General features: G+C 56.4%; 3 protein-coding genes across 8 annotated transcripts; 2 read left to right on the plus strand and 1 right to left on the minus strand.

Annotated features, from left to right (window-relative positions):
• Positions 1–821: 821 nt before the first annotated feature.
• RHBDF1 (rhomboid 5 homolog 1) lies at positions 822–15,293 on the plus strand. 6 transcript variants are annotated; one of them, XM_025369366.1, is made up of 18 exons: positions 822–946; positions 8,323–8,463; positions 8,533–8,663; positions 9,568–9,781; positions 10,186–10,395; positions 10,470–10,592; positions 10,672–10,829; positions 11,302–11,556; positions 11,657–11,768; positions 11,892–11,966; positions 12,066–12,227; positions 12,816–12,916; positions 13,078–13,141; positions 13,527–13,621; positions 13,861–13,936; positions 14,007–14,107; positions 14,228–14,381; positions 14,593–15,293. In XM_025369366.1, exons 1-18 carry the CDS (start codon positions 824–826, stop codon positions 15,010–15,012), a joined length of 2,715 nt encoding a protein of 904 aa, XP_025225151.1. In that variant the 5' UTR covers positions 822–823; the 3' UTR covers positions 15,013–15,293. The 6 variants fall into 6 exon arrangements, with proteins under 6 accessions (XP_025225151.1, XP_025225150.1, XP_025225149.1 ...); XM_025369365.1 differs by having other exon boundaries at positions 8,323–8,663; XM_025369364.1 differs by having other exon boundaries at positions 14,007–14,381.
• A 399-nt stretch (positions 15,294–15,692) lies between these two features.
• On the minus strand, positions 15,693–20,269 carry SNRNP25 (small nuclear ribonucleoprotein U11/U12 subunit 25). Its single transcript, XM_025369379.1, has 5 exons — positions 19,234–20,269; positions 17,770–17,860; positions 17,437–17,542; positions 16,723–16,797; positions 15,693–16,239 (listed from the first exon to the last, which is right to left on the minus strand). The coding sequence occupies exons 1-5, from the start codon at positions 19,300–19,302 to the stop codon at positions 16,182–16,184; spliced, it is 399 nt and encodes a 132-aa protein (XP_025225164.1). The 5' UTR covers positions 19,303–20,269; the 3' UTR covers positions 15,693–16,181.
• Positions 19,664–27,262, plus strand: POLR3K (RNA polymerase III subunit K). The gene is made up of 3 exons (XM_025369380.1): positions 19,664–19,814; positions 21,923–22,010; positions 26,700–27,262. Exons 1-3 carry the CDS (start codon positions 19,704–19,706, stop codon positions 26,825–26,827), a joined length of 327 nt encoding a protein of 108 aa, XP_025225165.1. The 5' UTR covers positions 19,664–19,703; the 3' UTR covers positions 26,828–27,262.
• Positions 27,263–27,288: the final 26 nt, after the last annotated feature.

Genomic DNA, 27,288 nt, shown 5'->3' on the forward strand with positions numbered 1-27,288 from the left:
TGTGCAGGGATATGAGCCCACCCCGGGGTGGCCACTAAGCTCTGAGACAGTGACGAGCCCAGAGTGGACACCAGACACTGCACTGCCTCTGCTCAGAGGCTTCAGGTGGGGCCTGGTGCAGCCTGGCCTGAGTGCTTGCTGGTGGGGCAGGGCTTCTGGGGGTGGGGACACGGGGCGGGGGGAGGGGTAATTACTGTGGTCCTGAACTGAGTGTGTGCATCAGTATATACAGCACACGTGTACATGTGTGAGTGGTATGAGTATGTACCCATAGAAAGATGTACACGAGTAGGTGGGTGCATGTGAGCCTGTGCATGTGTAGGCGAATGAACGCATGAAGTGGAAGAATGTGGGAAGGTGTGTGTATGATTGTGAGTGATCGGTGCACATGAATGTGTGTGAGGGAACTGAGTGCTCAGTGGGACTGGGTGAGTGTGGGCCGCTGGAGGAGGTCGGGTTTAGGGGAGCCAGGGATACCCACCCATCCTCCCTGTACCTGCCCTCCCTCCTCACTCCCGGTCTTCTCAGCACAAATCTGGGCAGGACGACAGGTCAGGCCTGAATCTGGAGCCAGGGGAGAGGCGGAGCTGCCCAGCGCTGATGCTGCCATCAGCTCCCACCAGGCCCTCCGTTGGGTCAAGGCGCTGGAGACCTCAGCCCCAGGCGTCCCCACGGGCGGACTCTGGGGAGAAGGGAGCCCAGCGGCCTTCCGGGAGGAGGTGACTTGGGCCGGGCAGGCGGGCGGCGCGCATTCCTGAGCCCTGAGTCAGCGCGGCCGCCCCCTCCGGCCGGGCCCGCCCCCGGCGCGCACGCCCCTCACTCCATGGCATTCCCGGGCGGGCCGGACCGGCGGGCGGGGACTCGGCGCGGGCGCCCTCCCGGCCAGCGGCGGCAGCCCCTCCTCCCTGGAGCCCTCAGGACCCCCCAAGGACCCCCGGCGGCGGCGGTGAGTGAGCGCGACCGGGAGCGCAGGGCTCCGGGGACGGGCGGGTTCCGGGGCAGCGTCCGCCGAGCGCGGGGCGCGTCCTCAGCACCCCGTGGCCGGAGCTGCTCTGAGCGGCCGGGGCCGTGTCGGGGCTGGGGAGGGATCGTGGCGAGTCTTCGCTGGGGCGGCCGGACTTTTCTTCCCGGAGTTTTCCGAGTCGCCCGCCGAGGCGGCCCAGCCCCGGATTCCTCGCCCGGCGCGCCGCAAAAATAGCCCGTGGCCGGATTAGCAGTCCCAGCGGCCTGGCCTGGCCGGACAGCTCGGCTCCAGCCCCCGCCCAACAGCTGAGGGTCCCAGGAGCGGGAGGCTAGAGTCCGGGGGTGCCCCAGGCTCCTCTGAGCTCCCCCCACTACATTTTCCTTCCCGGCCACCACCGGTGGGTGGTGCCTCCAAGTTGAAAGTCCAGCTAAAGGCGGGATGGTCCCTGTCCCAGCCGCCCTCACCGATGGGAATAGCAGGAGCCGTGGAGCTGGGGGTGGGGGACTGACTCCACCTTCTGCCCCACAACGCTGACTCCCCGATCTGTAAACATCGAAGCTCCAGGGTGGTCTGGGAGCGACTCCCAAAGACAGACCCTCACTCTGTGTGCAGAGGCCAACAGGGACAGGCCTTCTCCCAGCTGGCGTGACAGCCAGACCCCAGATGCTCAGGGCATTGGCAGAGGGCCTGGCTGGCTGTCATGCTGGGGGCATGTTTGTGGGGCTGGGTGGGGAATGGGCAGGGGATCTTCCCTGGCCCCCAAGTCCTGCTTCCAGTCCAGGTGGTCCTGACCAGAGTTCCTTCTGTGTGTGCCACTTGAGATTGTGAATGTGTGTGTCTGTCTGGGTGGGTGGGGCCTAGGTCTGGAGGCCCTACTCCTATCCTGGGAACTCCCACCCGCCAACGGGACTTCCTGTTGGAGACCGGGAGAAGATTCAAGGATGAAACTGGCTTTTCAGGTTTGACCCAGCTAGATGCCCGGGCAGTCCCAGGCTGAGTTCTCCCCACCCCTGTGGAGCCAACCCCAACCTCCTAGCCCCCACCCCAAGGGTGGGCAGAAGCTGGGGACCTAGCAGCTGGCTGGGGCTCAAGGAGTCCCTGAGGCAGAGCCCCCTGCCACCAGGGGTCATTCTGGGTAAGCTGGGCCCCTTTTCCTGAGAATGGGGCAGGGGCAAATGGAGTGCATGAGAGTCTGGTGGTCCCAGATTGAAGACACTGGGCCTCAGACCCTTTCCCAGCCCTTCCAAGCAGGCTTCACTGGCTGGCTGGCCTCCATTGCACAAACAGGCCCCTGGAGCAGGGTAGGGGGGTTGCTGTTGTCCCTCAACCAGCACCTCTCATGAGCTGGCCAGACAAACCCCCACTTTGGGGAACTGACTTTCTAGGGGGCGCTCTTGGTTTAGGAGGAGTCGCCCAGGTCTCTCCTGCCTTTCAGGGACCATCAGGCCCTCCCTAGGATCTTCCCAGCTACAGTCCCTGTCCAGGGCACCCCCCAGTTGCTCTCAGCTGTGAGGGCCTCCCCCACACCGGCTCCAGTTCCGTCATCTCAGTGTCTGTGCCAGGATCACATTTTGCCTAATGATCGGATTCCTCGGCTTCTCTGCCTGTTTTCTGAGTTGGACGATTTTGGGGGTGACTGCTTCCTCCTTCAACTGAGATGCCCCTGATGGAGCAGGTGGCAAGGGGTCTTAGAGGGGTCTGACAGCTGTCCACAGCCACAAGGCTGAAGAACTCGGGTGGTCTGCCTTGTCTTCTGGGGGTCTGCAGACAGGGTCCCTTCTACCACAGCTCCTGGGCAGACCTGGCCCAAGGCTTTGAACTCCCTTATAGGCTTTGGGACCTCAGGCAGTGACTGGCTTCCCTGAGCCTCAGTTTCCTTATCTGGAAGATGGATACGGAGGACCCCTCCCAGGGGTTAGACAGACCAATGTGATCAGTCAGGATCTGGTTTGAAGAAACTGAGCCAGGCTGCTGAGGACCGAAGCCATTTCTGCTCTGACTTGGTTTCCCTGCTGGGGCCTCTCCAGTCCTGTCCTGCTTCTGGTGGGTCCTAGGAGGGGGTTGCGGGGTCGCCTGGGTGCCTGGGCACCCGGGAGCATGTGTGTAGGGTCAGTCAGGGATACCTCTGGAGGGCTCTGACTGGTAACTGGGCTGTCCATCTGTCCTCTGGTCAGACATGTGCATGAGATGTGGGCCTTTCCCACCTCCAGCCTGGGAAGAGTGCTTTTGCCTAACTCCTGGGACCCAGCTAGACTCCAGACTGGGGACTAGAAGTGACCAGCTTACCAGACAGTTTACACCCAGGATCTAGTGTAGCTAAGTCCTTGCTGCCATCCCCTTTCTGACTGTGTGGCTTGGACAGGTGCCCTGACCTGCACTTGGCATCCCCTGATTCCTGGGTGTGTCTGCCATGTCAGCCACTGTCAGACCCAACTGAGTTGGGGGTTTAGTTTTGGTGACCCCTGTGCTACATTTGCTAGCTGAACCTTGGGACAGCACCCCGCCCTCTCCCCAATGCTGGCCCCTTTGTGCACTACCCTCCCAGGTCAGGTCCTCAGGGATTCCTGTGTCTCCAGGCCCTAGGGCGGCTTCCCTCACAGATGGCCTGTAGCAGGAAACCTCTTGTTTTGTCTACTTGTCTAGGGTGATGAGGGGAGGTAGGGAGCCAATGTGTCCTGCTGGGGACCTGGAGAGGACCCTGCAAAGGTCTTAGGCCTGCCCTGTTCCACCCTAAACCTAATTTCTTCCACAGAAAAGAAGAGGCTTCACTGGGAGGGTTGAAGAGCACTTTGGGGTTTGCAAAGGGCCTAGCAAATATCATTCTCAGCATGATGCCATTAACAGACAAGGCAGAGAGGCCAGGTGACTCTCCCTTCATTAATCCAGAAGACCTGGATGCTAGGCTGCCAGACAGCTGGCGACCCCTTCTCAAGGGAGGTCTAGGATTGAGCTTCAGATTAGGAGTCAAACAGAAGACTGAGGGTCAGAGAGCAGCGTGTGGGTGGGGATGCTGGAGCAGCCACGTCCCCCTGGGATGAGGCTCAGGTGAGCGGAGGACACTTCTGGGCGGGCGTCCCGGGGTGAGGCCCCTTGCTTCAGCTGACCTTGGCAGCAGGCAGTTCCCTGAGCGGAGCAGAGCCCAGGCTTGATGGTTCTGGTCCTGGGGTTGGTAGTCAACTCTGCCGCCGGTTGTCCCTGCCAGCATGGTCCTGTGAGTGTGCAGGGCAGGCCTGAGCACAGAGGTGTTGCTGCTCACACCTGAGGATGCAGCTCCACACTGGCTGTGGCCACCGTCTGTGCCCGGACTGGCCAGAGCTTCTCTCTAGTCTTTTCCCAAACTCGACACCTTTGGAGGGTCCTGTCCTCAGGGGTCCCCAGGGCTGCCCTCTTGTTACATATGCTCTAGTTAGGGCCCTTTCACCCCCCAGCTCCTGCCCCTCAGAGAGTACCAAGTGCCCACAGGCTGCACCAGACACTCTGTGGTGGAGTCAGCCGCTGCCTGTTGTGCCAGGCACTTCCGTGACCCCTGATTTCCAGATGGGAAAGCTGAGGCTTGCTTAGGGTTGTAGGTGGTGGAGACACATGGGGCCTGAGCATCAGCCTGGGCTGTACCCAGTGGCCTCCTTGCATCAGCTCCTGCTTTCTGGCTCTCCCTGCACCTGTGCACGCGGCCAGCTTGATGGGTCCCCAGACATCCCCAGAGCAAAAACCTGAGTTAACAGGACTCTCCACCATCCCCCACCCAGCTCTTCCACACCAGGCTCCGCAGGCAGCCAGAGTGGACTTCATTGTGCATGGCGCCAGTGGCTCCCTTGACCCTCCTCGTCCCTCAGCCTCATTGAGAGTCCTGCCCCCAGTCCCCAAGCTGGTCCTGGGATGCACTGTGGCTTTGGGTGTTTCCTGATGGGGCTGGGCCTGGGCTGGCAGCTGTGATGCTGCTGCAGTGACTCAGATACTGTGTGACCCCAGGCAGTCAGGCCTTCCATGGGCCACGGTTTCCCCATACACTGAGGGGTCAGCGGGGTGGGGGAGACACTGTTTGGATCCCCCCGAGGGGTTTTCTGGGAACAAGAGCCCACTGTGCGCCTGGGAAGGCCTGGACACTGAGCCACTGTCTCTGGGAGGGCAATGTGCCGCTCCCTGGCCAGACTCTTTGTCCAGCCTGGGCCAGCCTCTCCCCACGCCTACTCCGGCTCTTCCTTTGTGAATCCCACCCACTCGAGGCCCAGATGGGGATCTAGGCACAGGGGTGGGGCAGACCAGAACACCCAGCACAGCCCACCCGCAGGACCTGTAACTGAGTGTGTTCTCAGGTTCCCTTCTGCCTGCACTCCTAGCACAGCAGTGGTTTTTGTGGAGGTGGGGGAACCCCAGGAGACCTGGATGTACAGGCATGGCGGCTGGTGCCTCCCTCATGAGCTGAGTACTCTACGGCCGCCTGTGGGCCCCGGCTGAGACAGTACTGGGAGGTCAGGTTCCCCGTACACGCTCACAGCTCTCAGCTCTTCTCACCCTCTAACTGTTCCTGCTTGCACCCGCTTATGCCAGACAGCTTCTCCTCCCAGAGCCAGTTGAGGGGTCATCTTGAGGAATCCCCCATTACCCCAGGTTAGGGACCGGATGGCCTGTGTTCTTCAGTGATCAGTTTACCCAGTGGTGGCTTCAGACCAGGCTGGTCCTGAGCACTGTGGAACCAGCAGTGACAGGACAGTGGCCCATACACATGTGAATGAACTCCTGTCCTGTGCTGTACCCGGAGATCCAGGCCAAGGACCACCTCTGGGGAGTGGGGCAGCCTGAGGCTGCAGGTCCTGCAACGCAGGGGAGGTTGGGCAGAGCGCATTTGCGGGGCTCTGCGATGGGAGGGAGTCAGGTGTGAGGAGCGGTGGAGAGCAGGAGCCATGGGAGTCATGGATGTATGTGAGCCCATCAGCTGGCAAAGGTCTCTGTTGGCAAAAGTCATTCACACTCCTGAGTGAAGAACCAGCTGGATGTCGCCTAGTGCCGCTGGGCACAGGTGGAGACTCCTGGAGAGGCTGGCCCCCTGGATTCAGCCTGCTGATTCATGGCAGTGGCCCCAGTCTCTGGGCCCTGCTCCTCTCTGGCCCCTATAATGGCCTCACGAAGAGCAGTCGTCCGTTTTCTGGGTGAGAACATGCTGGGGGTGTACTCAGAATGCTGTCCCAGCACTGTGGGTTCCCGAAGCCCCTTCCCGAGCACGACCTGCCTTCCCAACATGCCTGACACTGTCTGAAATTCCACCCCTAGTGTCTGAGACTCAGAGGTGGCCCCTCCTGACTATTCCTTACCAGCAGGGTGATGGTGCTGCAGTCCATATGCTCTGCGGAGAGAGGGCTGGGGGATGATGAGGAAATTGAGCTGTGACCCCTTCACACTGTGGCTGGGCCGTATCCAGGACACGCAGGTCTGGGCTGGGTTTGGGCCATGCGTCAGATGCAGAGGGGTCTCCTGGTGCTGTTCCCAGAGGGATCTTGACCCACCCAGTTCTCAGGATGCCTTCCTGTCTGACCCTGTTGCACTCTGGGGCTCTGCATGGGCGAGGAGCCCTGGAGGGATTCCCAGTGATGTGGAGGCAAGCTGCCGCCCTTGGCTCTTGCCGCTGATTCCAGGCCATGTATGGGCCAGGAACAGGAACTCAGCCTTAGGGGGCCATGTGGATGGAACGACCCCTGGGTACCATGTCTGGGGAGTGCCCCAAAGCTTTGCCCCCCAACTCTCACCTGGGACCTGAAGTGCACAGTCAGCTCAGATCAGGGGCTGGAGTGTGAGGGGTAGGATAGGAGCCAACAGAAGGCATCCCTGAAGGACCCCCTCCCACCTGTGTCCTGGTCCATGTAGGACCCGTAGGAGCTGTGAGCAGCATTCCCAGCCTTTCCCTGGTAGTGAGGGTCGGAAGAAGCCGTGAGCTCTGTCCCAGGCCTGCCCCTGGTTGGCATGAGACCATCAGGAACTGTGAACAGCACCCTGGGCTGTCTAATTGTGCTACCCTCCATATATGACCTTGAGCAAGGCAAGCCTGTGCTCTCCTGGCCTCAGTTTCCCTATTTGTACAGCATAGGTGAGACTTTCCTTCAATCAGTTGAGAGTGAGACCTGTGAGTGAAAGCCATTTCTGGGGCCTTAGTGGGTGGGTTGCAGACCCTGCAGCTCCGAGCCTGTCAGAGGCTGCAGCTCCTTAAAGAGGCTGAGGAATTTGGGGTTTTCTGTCCAAAATTGCTTCAGGAAGCTCCGGCCAGCCCCCTGCTATCTGTCTCATGTCATGCTCAGGGGCCCTTCTCAACTTGGGTCTCCACTGGAATCCCTGTGTGGTCCCCCTGGGTTGGGGACAGCTGCAGGTCTGCCAGGAAGGTGTAAGGGGGAAATGGAGTCATAGTCACACGGCCAGGCAGTGGTGGCCAGAATCGAACCCTGGTCTTTCTGCTCTGGGGCCTTCCCCTGGGCTCTGGCACGGTGCCTGGGATGCTCATGGTGAAGCTGACCACGCAATGCCTGGCAGCCCCAGCACGGAGCAGCTTCACTGCTGTTTCTGGGCACGTGCTGCCACCTGGTGGTCACTATGGCGTCTGCGCCCAGGTGGTTTCTGGAAAGTCATTTGCGCCCGGGAGCCTGGGCCACCAGCTGCTGCTCTGTCACCCTCTTTCCTGAATGTGGTGACTCTATGCAGTGGACCGATCACACACCCCTTACAGGCTGTCATGTGCATAGTGGGCCCTTTGTCTCTGGAGTGGAAGTTTTGGTGGGTAAGAGGGTGAGGCCTGGGTAAGACAGGTCTGAGATTTGCCCTGGGCACAGACTAGGGTGAGCCCCATGTCAGTAAGGGCTTGTGTGTGGAAACCCCTGGAACCCCAGCTGTGCTCACTCCCCTCCTTCAAACCTTTGCTCAGATGTCACTCCACAGTGAGGCCTCACTGCCCCCTGTCAAGCAACCCTAGTTTGTTTTCTTTCCCCCATCACGCTTAGCATCTTTTAACCAGTACATTCACTTATTTAAAAAGTTTATTGTCTAGACTATAAGCTCCAGGAGGGCAAGGATTTTGTCTCGTTTCTCCACCAATGTGCCTCAAGCACCTAGAGCAGTATCCTGATCACAGTGGGTGCTCAGATAGTTGTCCCATGGACTTATGTTGTCTGAGGACCTAGGATGTGCCCAGCACTGTCTGTTGGAGTGAACAAGGCTGGCACAGAGCAAGTCACTGCTGAGCACATAGTAGGGCTCTGACAATGGGGGACATGAGCACCACAGTTGGACTTATCACTGCTTTTCCCTCCTGGGTCTGGGCACAGTGAATCTTCAGCTGTCAGCGTTGTCATTATCGAATAACACACCACGCCCTGCAGGCCTGCCTTGCTCTGCCAGGAACCATGAGTGAGGCCCGCAGGGACAGCACGAGCAGCCTGCAGCGCAAGAAGCCACCGTGGCTAAAGCTGGACATTCCCTCTGCGGTGCCCCCGACAGCAGAAGAGCCCAGCTTCCTGCAGGTAGGTCCTGGCCAGCAGGGACTGTGGGTGCCCCCTGTCCAATACCCTCACCATGACCCTGTTGCCCAGCCCCTGAGGCGACAGGCTTTCCTGAGGAGTGTGAGTATGCCAGCCGAGACAGCCCACATCTCTTCGCCCCACCATGAGCTCCGGCGGTCAGTGCTGCAGCGCCAGACGTCCATCACACAGACCATCCGCAGGTACCAACGGTTCCCAACTGCTCCACGGGGTGGGACCTGGGGGCTGGCGGGGCAGAGGCAGGTACACTGAGGATGGGAATGAGAACAAGGGGCCCTCCTGTCTCAGCTTCCTCCTCCATCTTGGTCCCCACAACCCCTTGCCCTCCTCCTGTTCTGGAGACTGACCGCTCTCACCCCACTACCCTGCTCCACTCCCTTCTCTTCAGCACTCACTCTCTCCTTCTCTGTCTCCACCACCCGGATGCTCTGGCCTCTTAGCAGCCGACAAGTACACTTCGGCCGTGTCCACACTCTACCCCTCTTGGGTCCCTGGGCTGCCCGCAGGGCCTTCCCGCAGCGCCAGTCTGTCTCTTGGTCCCTGCTCAGGTATCTCATACAGGTCATGAGTGTGTTGGTGTTTTCTGGTATGTGCTTGGCATGTGGCCTCTTGGGAGCTGCCAGCGTGGTTGGCATTCCCTGGGGCTCCTAACGGCAGGTGCTGGCAGTGTTTTTGTTTGCATGTCCAAGTGCTGTGGACAGCCTGCCTGGGCCTGTAAGCACCTGCTGTCTGAGCTCTGTGGTGTCCTGGGGCCAGGCTCTCTTGGGTTGAGCTCTCCGCTCCCTCTCTGGACTCAGTGTCTCCCCTCAACTGCCCCTCAGGGATGGTGGGGTTAGGGCCTCTGTGAAGCACTCAGCTGGGCAGGGCCTGCCAGCTGTGGTCTAGTGGGAACTTGAAGTTGGCTAACAGTTCAGGGGGTGGCTGGAACCCACTCATCCTCTTATTAGACCTTGCCCACCCAGACCCTGGCCCCTGGATTGACTGCAGGCCTGGGGCAGGGCATGCCGCCTCAGAGGAGGGCCTTTGAAGTCCCCTGCCTGGGAGGGGGCGATCTGGCTGCCCCTTGCTGAGTCCCTGCCATGCCAGGGGGACCGCTGACTGGTTTGGAGTGAGCAAGGACAGTGACAGCACCCAGAAATGGCAGCGCAAGAGCATCCGTCACTGCAGCCAGCGCTACGGAAAGCTGAAGCCCCAGGTCCTCCGGGAGCTGGACCTGCCCAGCCAGGACAACGTGTCGCTGACCAGCACCGAGACGCCACCCCCACTCTATGTGGGGCCATGCCAGCTGGGCATGCAGAAGGTATGCCTGCCTCTTGCTGCCTCCTGGAGGCCCCCCCTTCTGCTTCCAGGGGCTGGGGCTGCAGACACAGCTAGCCTGAGCAGAAGGGACTCTTTGGGAGTTCACAGTCTTGAAGGGCAGTCAGACAGCCTGCCCGTGAAGGCACCTGAAACGGTCTCTGGGAAGCGGTACCTTGGGATGGGGACATGGTCTTGGGATTGCACCAGGGGACCAGTGTCTGGATGGGGGAGCGTTCCAGGCAGGACCTCTAGGTGCTGTGGGGTGGGAGTGGTGCCCATACAGCTGTCCAGGGGCCGATGAGGAGTCAGGAGCAGTAGTCACACTGTCTGTGCAAGGCCTCTGTGTGTCTGGGTGAGCAAGGAGCCCCCATGGTCCTGACTCCACCATCTCCTCCCCTCCTCCAGATCATAGACCCCCTGGCCCGTGGCCGGGCCTTCCGTGTGGCAGATGACACTGCAGAAGGCCTGAGTGCCCCTCACACTCCTGTCACACCGGGTGCTGCCTCCCTCTGCTCCTTCTCCAGCTCCCGCTCCGGTTTCCACCGGCTCCCGCGGCGGCGCAAGCGAGAGTCGGTGGCCAAGATGAGCTTCCGGGCGGCTGCAGCACTGATGAAAGTGGGTGCAGGGGCAAAAGGTGGGGGTGGGGGCCGAGCCAGCAGCCGGGGCTCATGCTCACTTCCCCTCCCCAGGGCCGCTCTGTTAGGGATGGCACCTTGCGCCGGGCACAGCGCCGAAGCTTCACTCCAGCTAGCTTTCTGGAGGAGGACACAACTGATTTCCCCGATGAGCTGGACACATCCTTCTTTGCCCGGGTAAGAAGCGCCCAGGGCGTCACCCCCCGTCCCTGTTCCCTTCTCCCTGCGTCCACCCTGACCTCATGTGTTTGCTCAGGAAGGTATCCTCCATGAAGAGCTCTCCACATACCCGGACGAAGTTTTTGAGTCCCCATCGGAGGCAGCACTAAAGGACTGGGAGAAGGCACCGGAGCAGGCGGACCTCACCGGTGGGGCCCTGGACCGCAGCGAGCTTGAGCGTAGCCATCTGATGCTGTGAGTGCCGCAGGCAGGGAAGGGGGCCAGAGACAGACCCGGGGCCCCTCAGGAACAGCTGAGCGAGTATCGCATTCACTTCTGTGGGCGATGGAAGGGGTAGCCTCATGGACTGATGGACTGGGAACTCACTGGCCACCGGGGGTGGGAGACCCAGGGCTGGGCATGGCCCCAGCCTCATGGCTAGCCTGTGAATGGGACAGCAATCTTAGAGCCCAGGGGCTGGACAGAATCCAACGGGGAGGCGGAGGTGACAGATGTGATACTTGCTGAGTTGCAGAACTCAGTGGGCCCCGGTTCCGGCTCCCTGCCATCCCGGGAGGCGCGCAGTGTTGGGGGCAAGGAGGTGGCAGATGCTGGGCAACTTGCCCAGCATCTTCACCAGGATAGAGACAGGGTGCCCTGGTACCCCCTGGGAGGGACGGCAGCAGCTTGGGGGGCTGGGGCGGGGATGAACGCCGGCTCCCTCCAGGCCCCTGGAGCGAGGCTGGCGGAAGCAGAAGGAGGGCGCCGCAGCCCCGCAGCCCAAGGTGCGGCTCCGACAGGAGGTGGTGAGCACCGCCGGGCCGCGGCGGGGCCAGCGCATCGCGGTGCCGGTGCGCAAGCTCTTCGCCCGGGAGAAGCGGCCGTATGGGCTGGGCATGGTGGGACGGCTCACCAACCGCACCTACCGCAAGCGCATCGACAGCTTTGTCAAGCGCCAGATCGAGGACATGGACGACCACAGGTAGGCGTGGCAGGCGAGGCCTGGGTTGGGATGGAGGCTCCTGGGGGAGGGTGGGGCTCCGGGTTGGGGATGAGGCCCCTGCTGACGCTCCACCCCGCAGGCCCTTCTTCACCTACTGGCTTACCTTCGTGCACTCGCTCGTCACCATTCTAGCCGTGTGCATCTACGGCATCGCGCCAGTGGGCTTCTCGCAGCATGAAACGGTGGACTCGGTGAGCCCCTGTGCCTTTGCTGGGCCCAGACGGGTGGAGTCTGGGCACTGGACCCCCTCCCGCCCCGCTCTGGGAGGAGAGGGCCCGAGTCGGGCCGTCTGATCCCGCTCCCCAACCTCCCAGGTGCTGCGGAACCGCGGGGTCTACGAGAACGTCAAGTACGTGCAGCAGGAGAACTTCTGGATCGGGCCCAGCTCGGTGAGGGCGGGGTCGGGGCGGGGCCGGCGGGGGCGGGACGTGGAGGTGCCCGGCGGGCAGGAGGCCCGGACTGAAGCTGCTTGTCTCCCTCGCCCGCAGGAGGCCCTCATCCACCTGGGCGCCAAGTTTTCGCCCTGCATGCGCCAGGACCCGCAGGTGCACAGCTTCATTCGCTCAGCTCGTGAGCGCGAGAAGCACTCGGCCTGCTGCGTGCGCAACGACAGGTCGGGCTGCGTGCAGACCTCGGAGGAGGAGTGCTCGGTGCGTTTCCCGCCCTGGACTCCCACCCTCGTCCGCCTCGTGGTCGCTCTTTCCTTCAGATTTCAGATAGACTCAGCAGAGTGATCCTTCGCCCTCGTTCCTGGCACATGCCGCCGTCCCTATGTGCAAGGCCTTTCTTGTCATATTCATTCCTCCTTATCCCCACCCTCCCCCGTCTCCAGCTCCTGGCTCCAGAGACCATCACCTGATTTGGTCTTTTGATCTGGGGGTACTCTTCAAGCATGTGTCTTAAAGCTTACATAAGTGGTATCGGCCTCTTTTCCACTAAGCAGTTTTTTGAAAAAGAGTCATCCAAACTTTCATCACATCATCTTATATGGAGATGCCGTAGTCCATACCAGTTCCCTGATTTAGGACAGAGGTGGTTTCTGATTTTCAGCTAACAGGAATTATGCTGTTGAACTCCTTCTAAGAGTCTTTGCCAACATGCATGTGTATCTCAAGAGTGGGGGTGACTTGTAGAAGCCGAGGGAAGAGCTCAGTGGTTTTGCCTTTGACTCCTGACTCCCTGAGTGCCCCTCATTGCCCTGACCCAACTGGACCTGACCCTGTGTCCCCCTCCCACAGTCCACGCTGGCAGTGTGGGTGAAGTGGCCCATCCATCCCAGCGCCCCAGAGCTTGCTGGCCACAAGAGACAGTTTGGCTCTGTCTGCCACCAGGATCCCAGGTTAGTCCCGCCGGCAGCTCTCTCACCTGCCTTTGTCCACACCTTCCCCGGGGGGGCGTGGTGCAGAGGGTGTAGAGGCTCCCCTTGTTGGGGACTTAGCTGGAAGGGTGCCAATGCTAGGGGCTCGAAGCAGGGCCTGACCACATACTTGGCTTGTGCAGGGTATGTGATGAGCCCTCCTCTGAAGACCCCCATGAGTGGCCAGAAGATATCACCAAGTGGCCGGTGAGCTGCAGTGGGGGGTGGTTAGGGAGTCCTCCTTGTCATGTGGGGAGAATGCCGCACCCCACCCACTGGCGATGCCAGAGATTCCCATCATGGGACCACCTCACGTTTTCAGATGCTGTGCACCTGGCCTTTGCACAGCCTGTCCATCAACCAACGCCTGCCCCTCTGAGCAAGTAGATCAAGAGAACTAGATGGAGACTTGAAAGGTCAAGTGACATGATTCCAGTTTGATAGAGACTCAGAGTGTGGTGGCTTGAAGTCAAGGAAGCCACACCATTTTCTACTTTATGAGCCCGCCCATCTTTGCCTCTACCCCCAAACATGGTGTGGGGCCAAAGGTTGGGGGAGGCCCTGACCCAGCTCGTCCCCATTTGTGACCCAGATCTGCACCAAAACCAGCGCCGGGAACCACACTAACCAGCCCCATATGGACTGTGTCATCACAGGACGGCCCTGCTGCATTGGCACCAAGGGCAGGTAGGTGTGCGTGTGAGCGAGTGCAGCTGGTCTCTGGGCTCAAGAGCATTGCCCTAGGGCTGTGCCTTCTCCCTAACTAAACTCTGAAATAACCCAGCATACCAAGGGTGTGGGGTTAGAGGGGGTCTGGACTTCTTCGGGGCCAACAAAGGTGGGTAGGTGCGGCTGAAACTTTCCCTGGATGTCAGCAATCCCCCTCGGCAAGGCAGCAGCCTCCGAACCCCGGCCTGCCTTTCTAGGTGTGAGATCACCTCCCGCGAGTACTGTGACTTCATGAGGGGCTACTTCCATGAGGAGGCCACGCTCTGCTCTCAGGTAGGTGTCCGGAGTGTCCGTCTTTCCCCGCCCCCAGCTGCTGTGAGTGCTGATATGCTGCTCTGCACAGGTGCACTGCATGGATGATGTGTGTGGGCTCCTGCCTTTCCTCAACCCCGAGGTGCCTGACCAGTTCTACCGCCTGTGGCTGTCCCTCTTCCTGCACGCCGGGCAAGTGACACTGTGGGCTGGGTGGGGGACTCAGGGCCCCCAGGATTGGCTGGCTGGGGGTGGCAGAGAGGTCACTTCCCTGCTGAATGTCTCCCAACGCCCACCTGCCACTGACTACAGGATCCTGCACTGCCTGGTGTCCATCTGCTTCCAGATGACCGTCCTGCGGGACCTGGAGAAGCTGGCAGGCTGGCACCGCATAGCCATCATCTACCTGCTGAGTGGTGTCACCGGCAACCTGGCCAGTGCCATCTTCCTGCCGTACCGAGCAGAGGTAAGGCTGGCCCTCAGGGTGGGGATCCTCCGTGTGCACCTGCAGCCTGCTGTGAACCTGTCCATGTGGATCACTGTCTGGGAGCATCTCCAGTTGGGTCCTCGGTCCCAATATGCTCTGGGCCATGGGAAGTGGGGCACAAAGATGAGGCCTGGGGTCCAGGGGGCCTGCCCAGCCCCACAGCCTTATAGCTACCCCAACCATCCCCCAGGTGGGTCCGGCTGGCTCCCAGTTTGGCATCCTGGCCTGCCTCTTTGTGGAGCTCTTCCAGAGCTGGCAGATCCTGGCGCGGCCCTGGCGTGCCTTCTTCAAGCTGCTGGCTGTGGTGCTCTTCCTCTTCACCTTTGGACTGCTGCCCTGGATCGACAACTTTGCCCACATCTCGGGGTTCATCAGTGGCCTCTTCCTCTCCTTCGCCTTCTTGCCCTACATCAGCTTTGGCAAGTTCGACCTGTACCGGAAACGCTGCCAGATCATCATCTTTCAGGTGGTCTTCCTGGGCCTCCTGGCTGGCCTGGTGGTCCTCTTCTACTTCTATCCTGTCCGCTGTGAGTGGTGCGAGTTCCTCACTTGCATCCCCTTCACTGACAAGTTCTGCGAGAAGTACGAACTGGACGCTCAGCTCCACTGAGCTGGCTGCGGGCTCCAGGGGTCGTGTGCTCCAGCAGGCCAGAGCCAGACACGACAACTCTGAGCCTCACAGGCTTACAGGAGTCACCTGCTCCATGCGGGGACTGGCCTGTTTCCTGAACACAGACCTCTTTCTTGTGCCTTGTTCACTTCTGTTGAACCCCTTGTACTGCTGGGCATTTATTATACTACTTCCCGTGATAACCTTCTAACTTGTTTCTTGACGACCACCTCATGTGGCCAATAAATGGACTGGGAGCGTTTTAGCTGCCATTAACTTGACCAGGGCTTCCCCTTCCTTCTTTGTTTCTGGCTGGGAGCTGTGGAGGGGCCTGCAGCCAACTCACTGGGCAGGGAACTGAGTGTCAGATACAGTCAACAGGCTCTTTTGCTTCCCAGTGAAATCCTTCAGCCAGGCACGTGCACCTTGCTCTTTCTCCTTAGAGTGCCTGGTAGCCGACGCTGGGACAAGGACCTAGGGATGTGCTGTCACACCCTCCCCACGTGCTGGGAAACACCCAGCCCCTACCCTCAGCAGCTCCAATTTCCACCCCGCACTACCTCCCTGTCCACCGAATCTGCTGAAGGCACTGCTACAGGCGAACCCTAAAGGCTGACGCTGGAGGGCCCACACTTAGCCGTGCTGTGCTCGCTGCCACCTGCCACTGTGAGCTCCAGGACGCAGACCCTAAAGCCACTCTGCTTTTATTTCCTCCTTGCTGTGGAGATCATGGTAACATAGTTGTGTGGTTTGGGGAGTGGTGTGGCCACAAGGCTTTGGTGGTGTGACATCTTGGACTACAGGACTCACTTGTACCAATTCTCTCCCCTTAACTTACCTCTGTGATGGGGCAACCTCAGTCTTTGCTACCCAGGGTACTGTGGCTTTTGACTTTTAGAAGCACACAGGTTTATTTTATACACAGGGCCAGGCCGTGGCTCTGCCATGTGACCAGGGTCTTTGGACCCAAGGAGAGGTCAGTCTCAGGCCAAGTACATGAAAGAAGGGAGCACTGGCTCACCCTGTCCTAGTCCTGAGGGCCCCCAGGTTCATGCTGACAGTTCCTGTTGGGTGCCTTTCTGTGAAAGAGGCACAATGACTCGAGGATCTGATCCTGCTGGGAAAAAGCTCAGCCACCAGTGATAAAGAGAGTTGTCCTGTCTGGAGGCTCACTTTTGCCTCAGCTTTTTGATGAAGGAAACCTCATCTCGATTCCGGATGCCATAACTGAAAAAGAAGGAAAGGCCTAAAGCACCTGCCCTACAGAAGGACACATCTGTGACTCCCCTCCTAAGGCTTGTGGGGGGCCACGAAGAAACAACAGAGGGGAGGCATGTGGCCTCTGGGAAGGCCAGGAAGTGGTAGTGGCCATCCTCTCACAGACCCAGAAGCACTCTGACTCACAAGTCCCTAGGGCAGGGAACTGAGTGTCAGATAGTGTCAGATAGAGTCATAGCCTTTCGCCTCCATGCCCACTCTGATTTCCTCCCTCCTGGCACTGTGTAGCCCTAAGCTGCCACTGGTGGGAAGCGGCAAGGCCCCTCCAGTGCCCTCTGCCTGCCATTCTCCTAGTGGGGAGGGCCCCAAGGAAGCTCCTTGGAGGAGGGTGTTACCTCCAGAGAGGGAGCCGCAGCCCTCTGGCAGAGCACGGGGGACCAGGGGGCAACAGAACAGCTGTCCCCCACAGCTCAAGATGTGGCCGGCACTTACTCTCGGAGCTTCTTTTTATCTTCTGTGAGTTTCTCTCCTGCAGAGGTCAGATGGTACGTCCTCCACACATAAGACCTGCAAGAGAGGAACGCAGGTAAACCACACGCCCTGAGCAGGGTGAGCTGAGTGGCTGTGCATGGCGTGGGCTTGAGGCATTCAGCCCTATGGGACCTGGGGCAGCTGTCCTCCCTACCTGGGCTGTTCTGTACAATGTGCAAACTGGCTCTGAGGCAGCTGCAAGGAGGCTCTGTTCTCAGAGGGCTGTATGGGGCGGCTTGGACAAACACACCTTGCTAATGCAATAGGTGACAGTGTTGAGACTCAGTGAACAGGACAGTTGATCCAATAGGAGAGCGAGGGCTGCCAGCACCCAGGTGAGAAGGGGATGGTAGCCACTACAGGTGTACCATCCATAACTAGGGAGGCCACTTCCAGACACACTGGAAATGCCCGATGGGGTCCCCAAGTGAGGATATCCAGCAGCTTGGATGGGGTGATGGCGATGAAAGCAGTACGTTAGGGATGGCTGAGGCAGGAGACCCAGGCACAGAAGGACCTGCACTGTCTGAACTCTTGTGACAGGGAGCTCATCACTTCAGTGGTGCTGTACTCATGCTGAGTTGAGAGCTGTTTCCAGGTGGTGCCTGGTGACAGTGCCAAGAACAGCACTAGCCCCAGGAAGGGCTATAATGAAGGGATTGTCGTTCCACTTACCAGCTGATGTGCTGAATGCCCCCTTCACGCTCCTGCTTGAGCTGCACGTATCTCTGGATGGCCTTCTTCAGGTCCAGGACGGTGGCACTCTGCACTACAACCACAGCTGCAACCACGGACACAGATGGGAGAAGATCCACAGTGAGAACCCAAAGCCATAGCCTCCGACGGCAGGAAAGGAACCCGGAAGCTCTGTGCACAGGGCAGGTTTGTGGTTGCCCCAGTACCCCTGGGCATGGCCTGTGAGTTTCGGAGCAGGCTGACCAGCACTGTTACATTTTGCTGCTGTGAAAGCCTGGACCACATAACCTGAAGGGAGGAGGGCACACTTACGCATTACTTCTCCATCCATCTTGCACACTCGGACCGTCATTGCCTGGCCATATTCTAGGGCTATTTGGGAGTTGACTTCTTCCAAAGTAACCTAGAAAAAACCAAGGGCAGAAGTGGGAACCCTGGCTGTCTTTACAACAACAAAGAACAAGCTGACAGTGGCCAAAAAGTGGTGCTCCATTTTACGAAGGGCAAGGAAGGGTACTTGCATATATGTTAGGGTTTCCCAATTCATCAGAGCCCCAATCTCATGTTCCACTCACATTTTAATGTCCAAAGTGGACAGAGTCTCTGGGGGAAAGAGGTGCTAAAAAACAGGCAAGAGAATAAACTCACATGAGGATCCGTCCCCAGGGGTGGGTGGGGGCCTGTCAGTTCACCCTGAGTATCCCTGATCATCAGGACCCAGGCCAGGGCCCAGGACTGAGTAAGGCAGGTGTACACAAAAAACGGTAATAACAAATATTTTAATACAACATTTAAGAAATACAAGGCAATTAAAATATCCATGATGAGCAAAATATAAAACATTTAAAATTGGCCGGGTGCGGTGGTTCACGCCTGTAATCCCAGCACTTGGGAGGCCGAGGCCAGCGGATCACTAGATCAGGAGATCGAGACCATCCTGGCCAACATGGTGAAACCCCGTCTCCACTAAAATACAAAAAATTAGCCGGGCGTTGTGGCGCGTTCCTGTAGTGAACCCCGGAGGGGGAGGTTGCAGTGAGCCAAGATCGCACCACTACACTCCAGCCTGGCGACAAATCAAGACTCAGTCTCAAATAAATAAATAAATAAATAAATAAAAAGTATCGTGCCAAAGCATATTGACGCTTGAGGCAAATGGAACTAAGTTTTTTCGTTTATCGTAGGGTTTTTTTTTTTTTTTTTTTTGCATCACCTTTGACTTTTAAAGCAATTACAGGCCGAGTGGGTGGCTCACACCTATAATCCCAGCTTTTTGGGAGGCTGAGGTAGGAGAATCGCCTGAGCCCAGGAGTTTGACACCAGCCTGGGCAACATAGTGCGACTCCCTCTGTACAAAAAATTTAAAAATTAGCCGGGTGTGGTGGCGCGCACCTGTGGTCCCAATTGCTCCGGAGGCTGAGGTGGGAGGATGGCTTGAGCTCAGGAGGTGCAGGCTGCAGTGAGCCAAGATCGCGCCACTGCACTCCAGCCTGGGCGACAGAGCAAGACCCTGTCCCCCCAGCCCCCTAAATACAATTACATTAAAATGTCATTTAATGTCACTCACTAATGAGGTTTTTGGTTCCTCTCTAAACTTCGCGCCGCAGGCGAGTGCGCACGGCCAAGGTAAAGACCCTTGTTTACGCCCAGAGGCGCCTTCCTCAGCCTCGGGCCGCAGCCTCCCACCAGCACCTTCAGAGGCTGCGCGCGCCCGGGCGCCCGGACGCCCGGCCCCCGGGGAACGACTCCCGCCCCCCGGCCCCCGCCCGCACACACCTGGATCGGCAGATCGCAGAGCAGCGGGTCCTGCACCACCATAGCCAGACCCTCCTGGAACACGTCCATGGCCTCGGAGTGCGGCAGCGCCTCTTCTTCGTCCTCATCTTCCTCTTGCGCCTCGGACCCACCCGCGGCCTCCGTCTCCTCCAGGGCCGCACCTCTCAGCCGGTCTCTGCCGGCACTTCCAGGACGCACTAGGGAGGCCAAGCGCGCACGCGCAGGAACTGCGGCCGGTCCCAGCGAGGCCGCCCAGCCATTGGTGCGCCGACGGGTGGGGCGGCTGCAGTGACCAATGACAAGAGCGAGACAGCCAGCAGCAGGGCTGGGAGCGCAGAATCGCCCTGTCTATTGGTTGGTGGGCGGGGCGAGGCGGCCGCCAGGACCAATGTAAGCTCGAGGCGGGCGGCGCGTCGGCGCCGAGCGGCAGTGGGAGCTGCGGGTGGTTGGCGCCTGCGGAGTTCGAGACCATGCTGCTGTTCTGCCCCGGCTGCGGGAACGGGCTGATCGTGGAGGAGGGACAACGCTGCCACCGCTTCGCCTGCAACACGTGCCCCTACGTGCACAACATCACCCGCAAGGTGGGACCCGAAGGCCGGCGCTGGGCCGCGGGCGCCTCTCGCAGGCCTTCCCCTTCCTCCGACTGCGGCGCCATCGCCGCCAGCCCCGGCGTCTGCCTCTGTCCGCTCTTTCTCGCGCCGCCTTCCGGTCTGCAGCAGATCTGTGGGCTCTTTCTGTGGGCTCCAGTGCACTCAGAAAGCCCCACCGTTTCCCGCCTCCTTGGGTTCCTGCTCCCACGCTTGCGCCCTCCTCTGCGTTCACAGCAGCGGCCACGGCGATTCCCTTAAAGCTGAGGCACATAGGTCCGTGCTGTGCGCAGAAACCTTCGGCCGTTCCCCAGCTCCTGCAGACGAAAAGCCGGAGTTCTTCCAGGGCCTACCATGTTCAGACGCTGACCCCCTCCCCGACCTGCTTCTCCGATTTCAAGTCCTATTGCCGGTTGCCCCATCAACACCAGCCTCCTGGACGATCTCTCATTGCGCACATGGCGCTCGCAGGGCCTTTGCACTTACTGTTGCTAACTTCGCTCTTCCCCTAGATAGCCACCTTACTCATTGGTCTTGTCTTTACCGTATTTTAAATTGCAGCCCCTCCGTCCAATGTATCCTCCTTCCCTTTGTAATTGTTTCCACAGGGCTTGTTACCTTCGAATATATTACGTAATGTATCGTGTGCTTTGTTTATTAATAGTAGGACCTGGCCGGGCGCGGTGGCTCACGCCTCTAATCCCAGCACTTTGGGAGGCCGAGGCGGGTGTATCACTTGAGGTTAGGAGTTCGAGACCAGCCTGACTGACATGATGAAACCCCATCTCTACTAAAAATACAAAAATTAGCCGGGCATGGTGGCAGGCGCCTGTAATCCCAGCTATTCGGGAGGCCGAGGCAGGAGAATCGCTTGAACTTGGGCGGCGGAGGTTTCAGTGAGCCAAGATCGCGCCACTGCACTCCAGCCTGGGCAACAAGAGTGAAACTCCGTTTCAAAAAAAAGAAAAAAAAGTAGGACCTAAGGTCTAGGAGGGCAGAGTTTTTCCGTTTTGTTCCCTTCTATGTTATATTCTGAACAACTAAAATGAAACCTAGAATATAGTAGGTGTTCAGTAAGCAGATGATGCATGCTTTATTATAACTTGTTGTTTTCCTTTGATAATACATATTTTCTTTTTACTTTTTAGAATACTTTTACTTTTTTTTTTTTTTGAGACGGAGTCTCCCTCTGTCCCCCAGGCTGGAGTACAGTGGCGCCATCTCGGTTCACTGCAAGCTTCGCCTCCCGTGTTCACGCCATTCTCCTGCCTCAGCCTCCCTAGTAGCTGGGACTATAGGCGCCCACCACCACGCCCGGCTAATTTTTAATACTTTTAGTAGAGACAGGGTTTCACCGTGTTAGCCAGGATAGTCTCCATCTCCTGACCTTGTGATCCGCCCGCCTCGGCCTCCCAAAGTGCTGGGATTACAGGTGTGAGCCACCACGCCTGGCCAATTTTTTTTGTGTTTTTAGTAGACAGGCTTTCCCCGTGTATTAGCCAGGATGGTGTCGATCTCCTGACCTTGTGATCCGCCTGCCTTGGCCTCCCAAAGTGCTGGGATTACAGGCGTGAGCCACCGTGCCCAGCTTTTTTTTTTTTTTTTTTTTTTGAGACACAGTCTGGCTTTGCTTCCCAGGCTGGAGTGCAATGGTGCAGTCTCGGCTCACTGCCACCTCTGCCTCCCGGGTTCAAACAATTCTTCTGCCTTAGCTTCCTGAGTAGCTGGGATTACAGGCTCCTGCCACCACCCCCCAGCTAATTTTTGTATTTTTGGTAAAGATGGGGTTTCACCACGGTGACCAGGCTGGTCTCGAACTCCTGACCTCAAGTGATCCACTTGCCTTGGTCTCCCAAAGTGCTGGGATTACAGGCATGAGCCACGACGTCTGGCCAGAATACCTTTATTTTTAGAAGTTAGAATATGTTGGTGCTACCTCAGTCTTAATGTTTGCGTGCTACTCCATTTTGTACTGTGTTTTGGGAGTTTGGAGTTGGAAACTGCGGGAAGAGTGAACTCTTACATAATCCTGAAGTTCGAGGTTTGGCAGCCCAGGTTTGCGCTCTGCAGTTACCTGGAGTCTGAAGTGTTGTTTTTGTTAGGTAACAAATCGGAAGTACCCAAAACTGAAAGAAGTGGATGATGTGCTTGGTGGAGCAGCTGCCTGGGAGAATGTTGACTCTACTGCAGGTAAGAGGGAACACTGTTTCTGTTGCTAAACTGGATAATTATGAGGCTGTTGATGCCACTGCATGGCAGAGTCTGTGATGTCATATAAATGATGTAGGTTTCTAAAAATAGAAATGGTTTTTGAATAATTTATTAGTATTTGTTACTGTTTAGTAATCTGTTACACAAGCAATATTCGTACAAGCCTTGGAGTCTTATGGGCCCATGTTAGATTCTCAGGCCCTTGTACTGTGGTAGGACCTTCCTTGGGTCTCTTGACTTCTCTGGGGCTAATCCATATTCGTAGATCGTGAGAGCATAAAGTGAGTTATACCGTGCTTGGTATATAAGAGGCAGTGAGCAGGTGATAGCTTTGATAATGGCAATGATGAGTAGATTAATAAAAATAAGAATCTAAGGAAAAAAGTATGTTCTTTCTGTTTGATATGGTTTGGCTGTGTCTTCACCCAAACATCTTGAATTATGGTTCTTGTAATCCCCAGGTGTCCTGGGAGGGGCTCACTGGGAAGGAATTGAGTCATGGGAGTGGTTCCCCCCGGGGCGCCCCCCCCCCCCCCCCCCCCCCGCCCCGTGCTGTTCTGATAGTGAGTTCTCACAAGACCTGATTGTTTTATGAGCGTTTGGCATTTCCCCTGCTCACACTCATTCTGTCTTTTGCTGCCTGTGTGAAGAGGTACCTTCCTCCAAGATTGTAGGTTTCTTGAGGCATCCCCAACCACACAGAACCGGGAGTAAATTTAGACCCCTTTTCTTGGCTGGGCGCGGTGGCTCACGCCTGTAATCCCAGCAGTTTGGGAGGCCAAGGTTGGCAAATCACTTGAGGTCAGAGTTCCAGACCAGCCTGGCCCACATGGCGAAACGCTGTCTCTGCTAAAAATAAAATAATTAGTGGGTCATGGTGGTGCGAGCCTGTAGACCCAGCTGCTCAGGAGGCTGAGGCACGAGAATTGCTTGAACCCGGGAGGCAGAGGTTGCAGTGAGCTGAGATCGCACTATTGTGCTCCAGCCTTGATGACAAGAGTGAGAGTCTGTCTCAAAACAAACAAACCAACAAACAAAACCGCTTTTTTCTATGTAAATTACCCAGTCTCAGGTATTCATAGCAGTGTGAGAACGGACTAATACACTGTGCTCATATAGATTTCTAGAAGTTAATACCAATGAGCATGAGCATTAAACTGCAGATTGGGTAAAATAAATGTGTATTGCATGTCTGATAGAGATAGATGTGACCAGCAGAGGAAAGGGGAAGGCCCTAAATATAAGTTGTATTGAGAGGGGAGAGAGAACTGATGGTTAGTACTGTGTTTTTCCCCCTATAGAAGAACATATAGGCCAGGTGCGGTGGCTCACACCTGCAATCCCAGCACTTTAGGAGGCCAGTGCGGGCGGATCACCTGAGATCAGGAGTTTGAAAGCAGCCTGGCTAACATGAAGAAACCCCGTTTCCACTAAAAATACAAAAAATTAGCCAGGTGTGGTGGCGGGCACTGGTAATGCCAGCTACTCGGGAGGCTGGCACAGGAGAATCACTTGAACCCGGGAAGCAGAGGTTGCAGTGAGCCGAGATTGCGTCATTGCACTCCAGCTTGGGCAACAAGAGGGAAACTGTCAAAAAAAAAAAAAAAAAAAGAAGAACATAGAAATCTAATCTGCTATGTGAAAAAGTTAGTGGCCAGCGCGGTGGCTCACACCTATAATCTCAGCACTTTGGGAGGCCAGTGCGGGTGGATCATGAGGTCAAGACATCAAGACCATCCTGCCCAACATGGTGAAACCCTGTTTCTTTTAAAAATACAAAAAGTAGCTGGGTGTGGTGGTCCATGCCTGTAATCCCAGCTACTTGGGAGGTTGAGGCAGGAGAATTGCTTGAACCAGAAGGCAGAGGTTGCAGTGAGCCGAGACCGTGCCACTGCACTCCAGCTTGAGCAAGACTGTCTTAAAAAAAAAGATTAAGTACCTAATGTCAGAAATAGTGTTAGAGTGTTTGAAGCCATTTCTATCAGGTGTGGAATAAGTTTCTCAAAGTGAAATCGCTTTGAAGGGAAATATGTACTTCTCTCTCTTTTTTTTTTTTTTTTTTTTTGACGGAGTCTTGCTCTGTCACCCAGGCTGGAGTGCAATGGCGTGATCTCGGCTCACTGCAATGTCCACCTCCTGGGTTCAAACAATTCTCTTGCCCGAGGCTCCCGAGTAGCTGGGATTACAGATGCTCACCGCCATGCCCGGCTAATTTTTTGTATTTTTAATAGAGACAGGGTTTCACCATATTGGCCAGGATGGTCTCGATCTCCTGACCTCGTGATCCCGCCTGCCTCGGCCTCCCAAAGTGCTGGGATTACAGGCATGAGCCACCGCACGCAGCCCATAAATCACCATCTTTATTTGCACTGCTATAACAGAATACCACATACCGGGTAATTTATAAAGAACAGAAATTTATTGCTCACAATTCTGGAGGTTGAGAAGTCCTTGTACAAATCACCAGCAGGTTTGGTGTCTGGTAGGGTCTGGCTTAGGAATGGTGCCCTGGAATACAGGGAGCAGAGAGCCAGGGGAGCTATAGGAAACCCTGAGGTCCCTCGAAACCACTCTGGGCCTGTGATGGGCATGGCGTCCCTTCATCCCACCCCAAGATCTCCAAAATGCCTTGAAGAGGTCATCCTCCCATTGCTTGACGAATAGCATCTGGCTTCCGTCTGTCTGTACTCATCTCTGTATCACATGGTCCCTTGACCACACCCTTGGTTTTCTCTCCTAGATCCAATTTTTTGTTCTTTTTTTTTTTTGAGACAGGGTCTTGCTCTGGTGCCCAAGTTCTAGTGGTGCGATCATGGCTCACTGCAGCCTCCACCACCCAGTCTCAAGCATTCCTCCGACCTCAGCCTCCTGAGTAGCTGAGACCGTAGGTGCTTGGCATCATATCCAGCTAATAATAATTAATTATTATTATTATTATTTGTAGAGACTAGATCTTGCCATGTTGCCCAGGCTGGTCTTGAACTCCTTGGGTCAAGCAATCCTCCTGCCTCAGCCCCCAAATTAATGGAATTACAGGTGTGAGCCACTATGCCCAGTCTACTTTTTTATTCTTTTTTTTTGGGCTGGGACTGAGTTTCACTCTTGTTGCCCAGGCTGGAGTGCAGTGGCGCGATCTCGGCTCACCGTGACCTCCACATCCCAGGTTCAAACGATTCTCCTGCCTCAGCCTCCCAAGTAGCTGGGATTACAGGCATGTGGCACCACGCCTGGCTAATTTTGTATTTTTAGTAGAGACCAAGTTTCTCCATGTTGGTCAGTCTGGTCACGAACTCCCAGCCTCAGGTGATCTGCTGGCCTCGGCTTACCAAAGTGCTGGGATTACAGGCCTGAGCCACCGTGCCTGGCCTTTTTTTTTTTTTTTGAAACAGTGTCTCTTTCACCCAGGCTGGCGTGTAGTGACGCAATCTCTGCTGCCTGGGTTCAAGCGATTCTCCTGCTTCATCCTCCCTAGTAGCTGGGATCACAGGCACCTGCTACTGTGCCTGGCTAAGTTTTGTAGTTTTGATAGAGACGGGGTTTCACCATCTTGGCTAGGCTGGTCTTGAACTCCTGACCTCAGCCTCCCAAAGTTCTGGGATTACAGGCATGAGCCACCATACCCAGCCTTTTCTCTTCTTTTGAGTCCACACCAGAATTGCCCTTAATGCTCAATTCTTAACAATGCAGACTTTTCCCAGCATTTACTTCAAAACTCTTCTACCGTCTAACCGTGGCTTAGTCTCAGGCGTTTTGTTACAGCAGCACAAAATACACCAGAACAGTCACCTTCCATGTTACGTTTCCAACGAGCCTTCAGCTGGACTTGAGAAGAACCGTGGGAATCAGGGAGGGGAGGAGCGGCGTTTGTGAGTCACGGGTCTCTCAGATTCCCTTAGTGTTAGAGTGTAGTAGGAATGACATCACTGTTTGTAGACCTACCTTGTCAAGGGGCATCAAATGAGCAGGGAGGTTCTTTACCATATTTAAAGATATTAAGTAGGCTGGGCACGGTGGCTCACGCCTGTAATCCCAGCACTTTGGGAGGCTGAGGTGGGCAGATCAAAAGTTCAGGAGTTCTAGACCAGCCTGGCCAACATAATGAAAATCCGTCTCTACTAAAAATACAAAAAAATTAGCCAAGTGCGGTGACGGGCACCTTTAATCCCATCTACTTGGGAGGCTGAGGCAAGGAGAATCGCATGAACCCGAAAGGCAGAGGTTGCAGTGAGCCGAGATCACCCCATTGCCCTCCAGCCTGGGTGACAGTGTGAGATTTCATCTAAAAAAAAAAAAAAAAAAGACATTAAGTAATACCTACTTCTTCTTCTTCTTTTTTTTTTTTTTTGATACGTAGTCTCACTTAGTCGCCAGGCTGGAGTACAGTGGCACAATCTCAGCTCGCTGCAATCTCTGCCTTCCAGGTTCAAGCGATTCTCCTGTCTCAGCATCCCAAGCAGCTGGGATTAAAGGCGCCTGCCACCACGCCCGGCTAATTTTATATTTTTGGTAGAGACGGGGTTTCACCATGTTGGCCAGGATGGTCTTGAACTCCTGACCTCAGATGATCCGCCCGCTTTCGCCTCGCACATATTAAGTAATACCTACTTTTAACAGTCATGAGCATCATGTTTCTTTTAATGTGGGTCACTTCTTTTTTCTCATTGCCAGAGCCGTGTCCCAAATGCGAACATCCTCGTGCTTACTTCATGCAGCTTCAGACCCGCTCTGCAGATGAGCCGATGACCACCTTCTACAAGTGCTGCAATGCTCAGTGTGGACACCGCTGGAGGGATTAGGGCCAGGATGGCCCAGCTGCCTTAGCGTGTGCTTACCTTGTCCCTTGGCGTAGATGCTTAGCTGGCAGTATGAATCGTGTGTCCTGAGGGTTTTTGCTGGTGTGGTGGAAAGATAAACCTTTTGAGGTGAAGAGCTGGGGGGTCAGGAAATGTGATCTATCTGCCAGTCAGAGTGGATGAAGTCATGAATGTCTGGGAGTTTTTCTGTGTGGGGAGGAGACAGAGACCCATAACTAAATATGCTCTGTTTAAAGTCCTGTTCTTTCATCTTCCATATTTATTGGCAGTTGACATTCCCTTACTCCCAATCAACACTCTTAAACATTTGTACTGTTTGCAAAACTTAACCCTAAATATTTAACTGTTACTTGTAAACTTGTGTAATTTATTATTTATTTTAATCACAATTCTGAGTATTTCATTCAAATGAAAGTTCTAATATTGCATTCTCAGTGTTTTAA

This window comes from Theropithecus gelada, chromosome 20, assembly GCF_003255815.1.
Source record: "Theropithecus gelada isolate Dixy chromosome 20, Tgel_1.0, whole genome shotgun sequence".
NCBI lineage: Eukaryota > Metazoa > Chordata > Mammalia > Primates > Cercopithecidae > Theropithecus > Theropithecus gelada.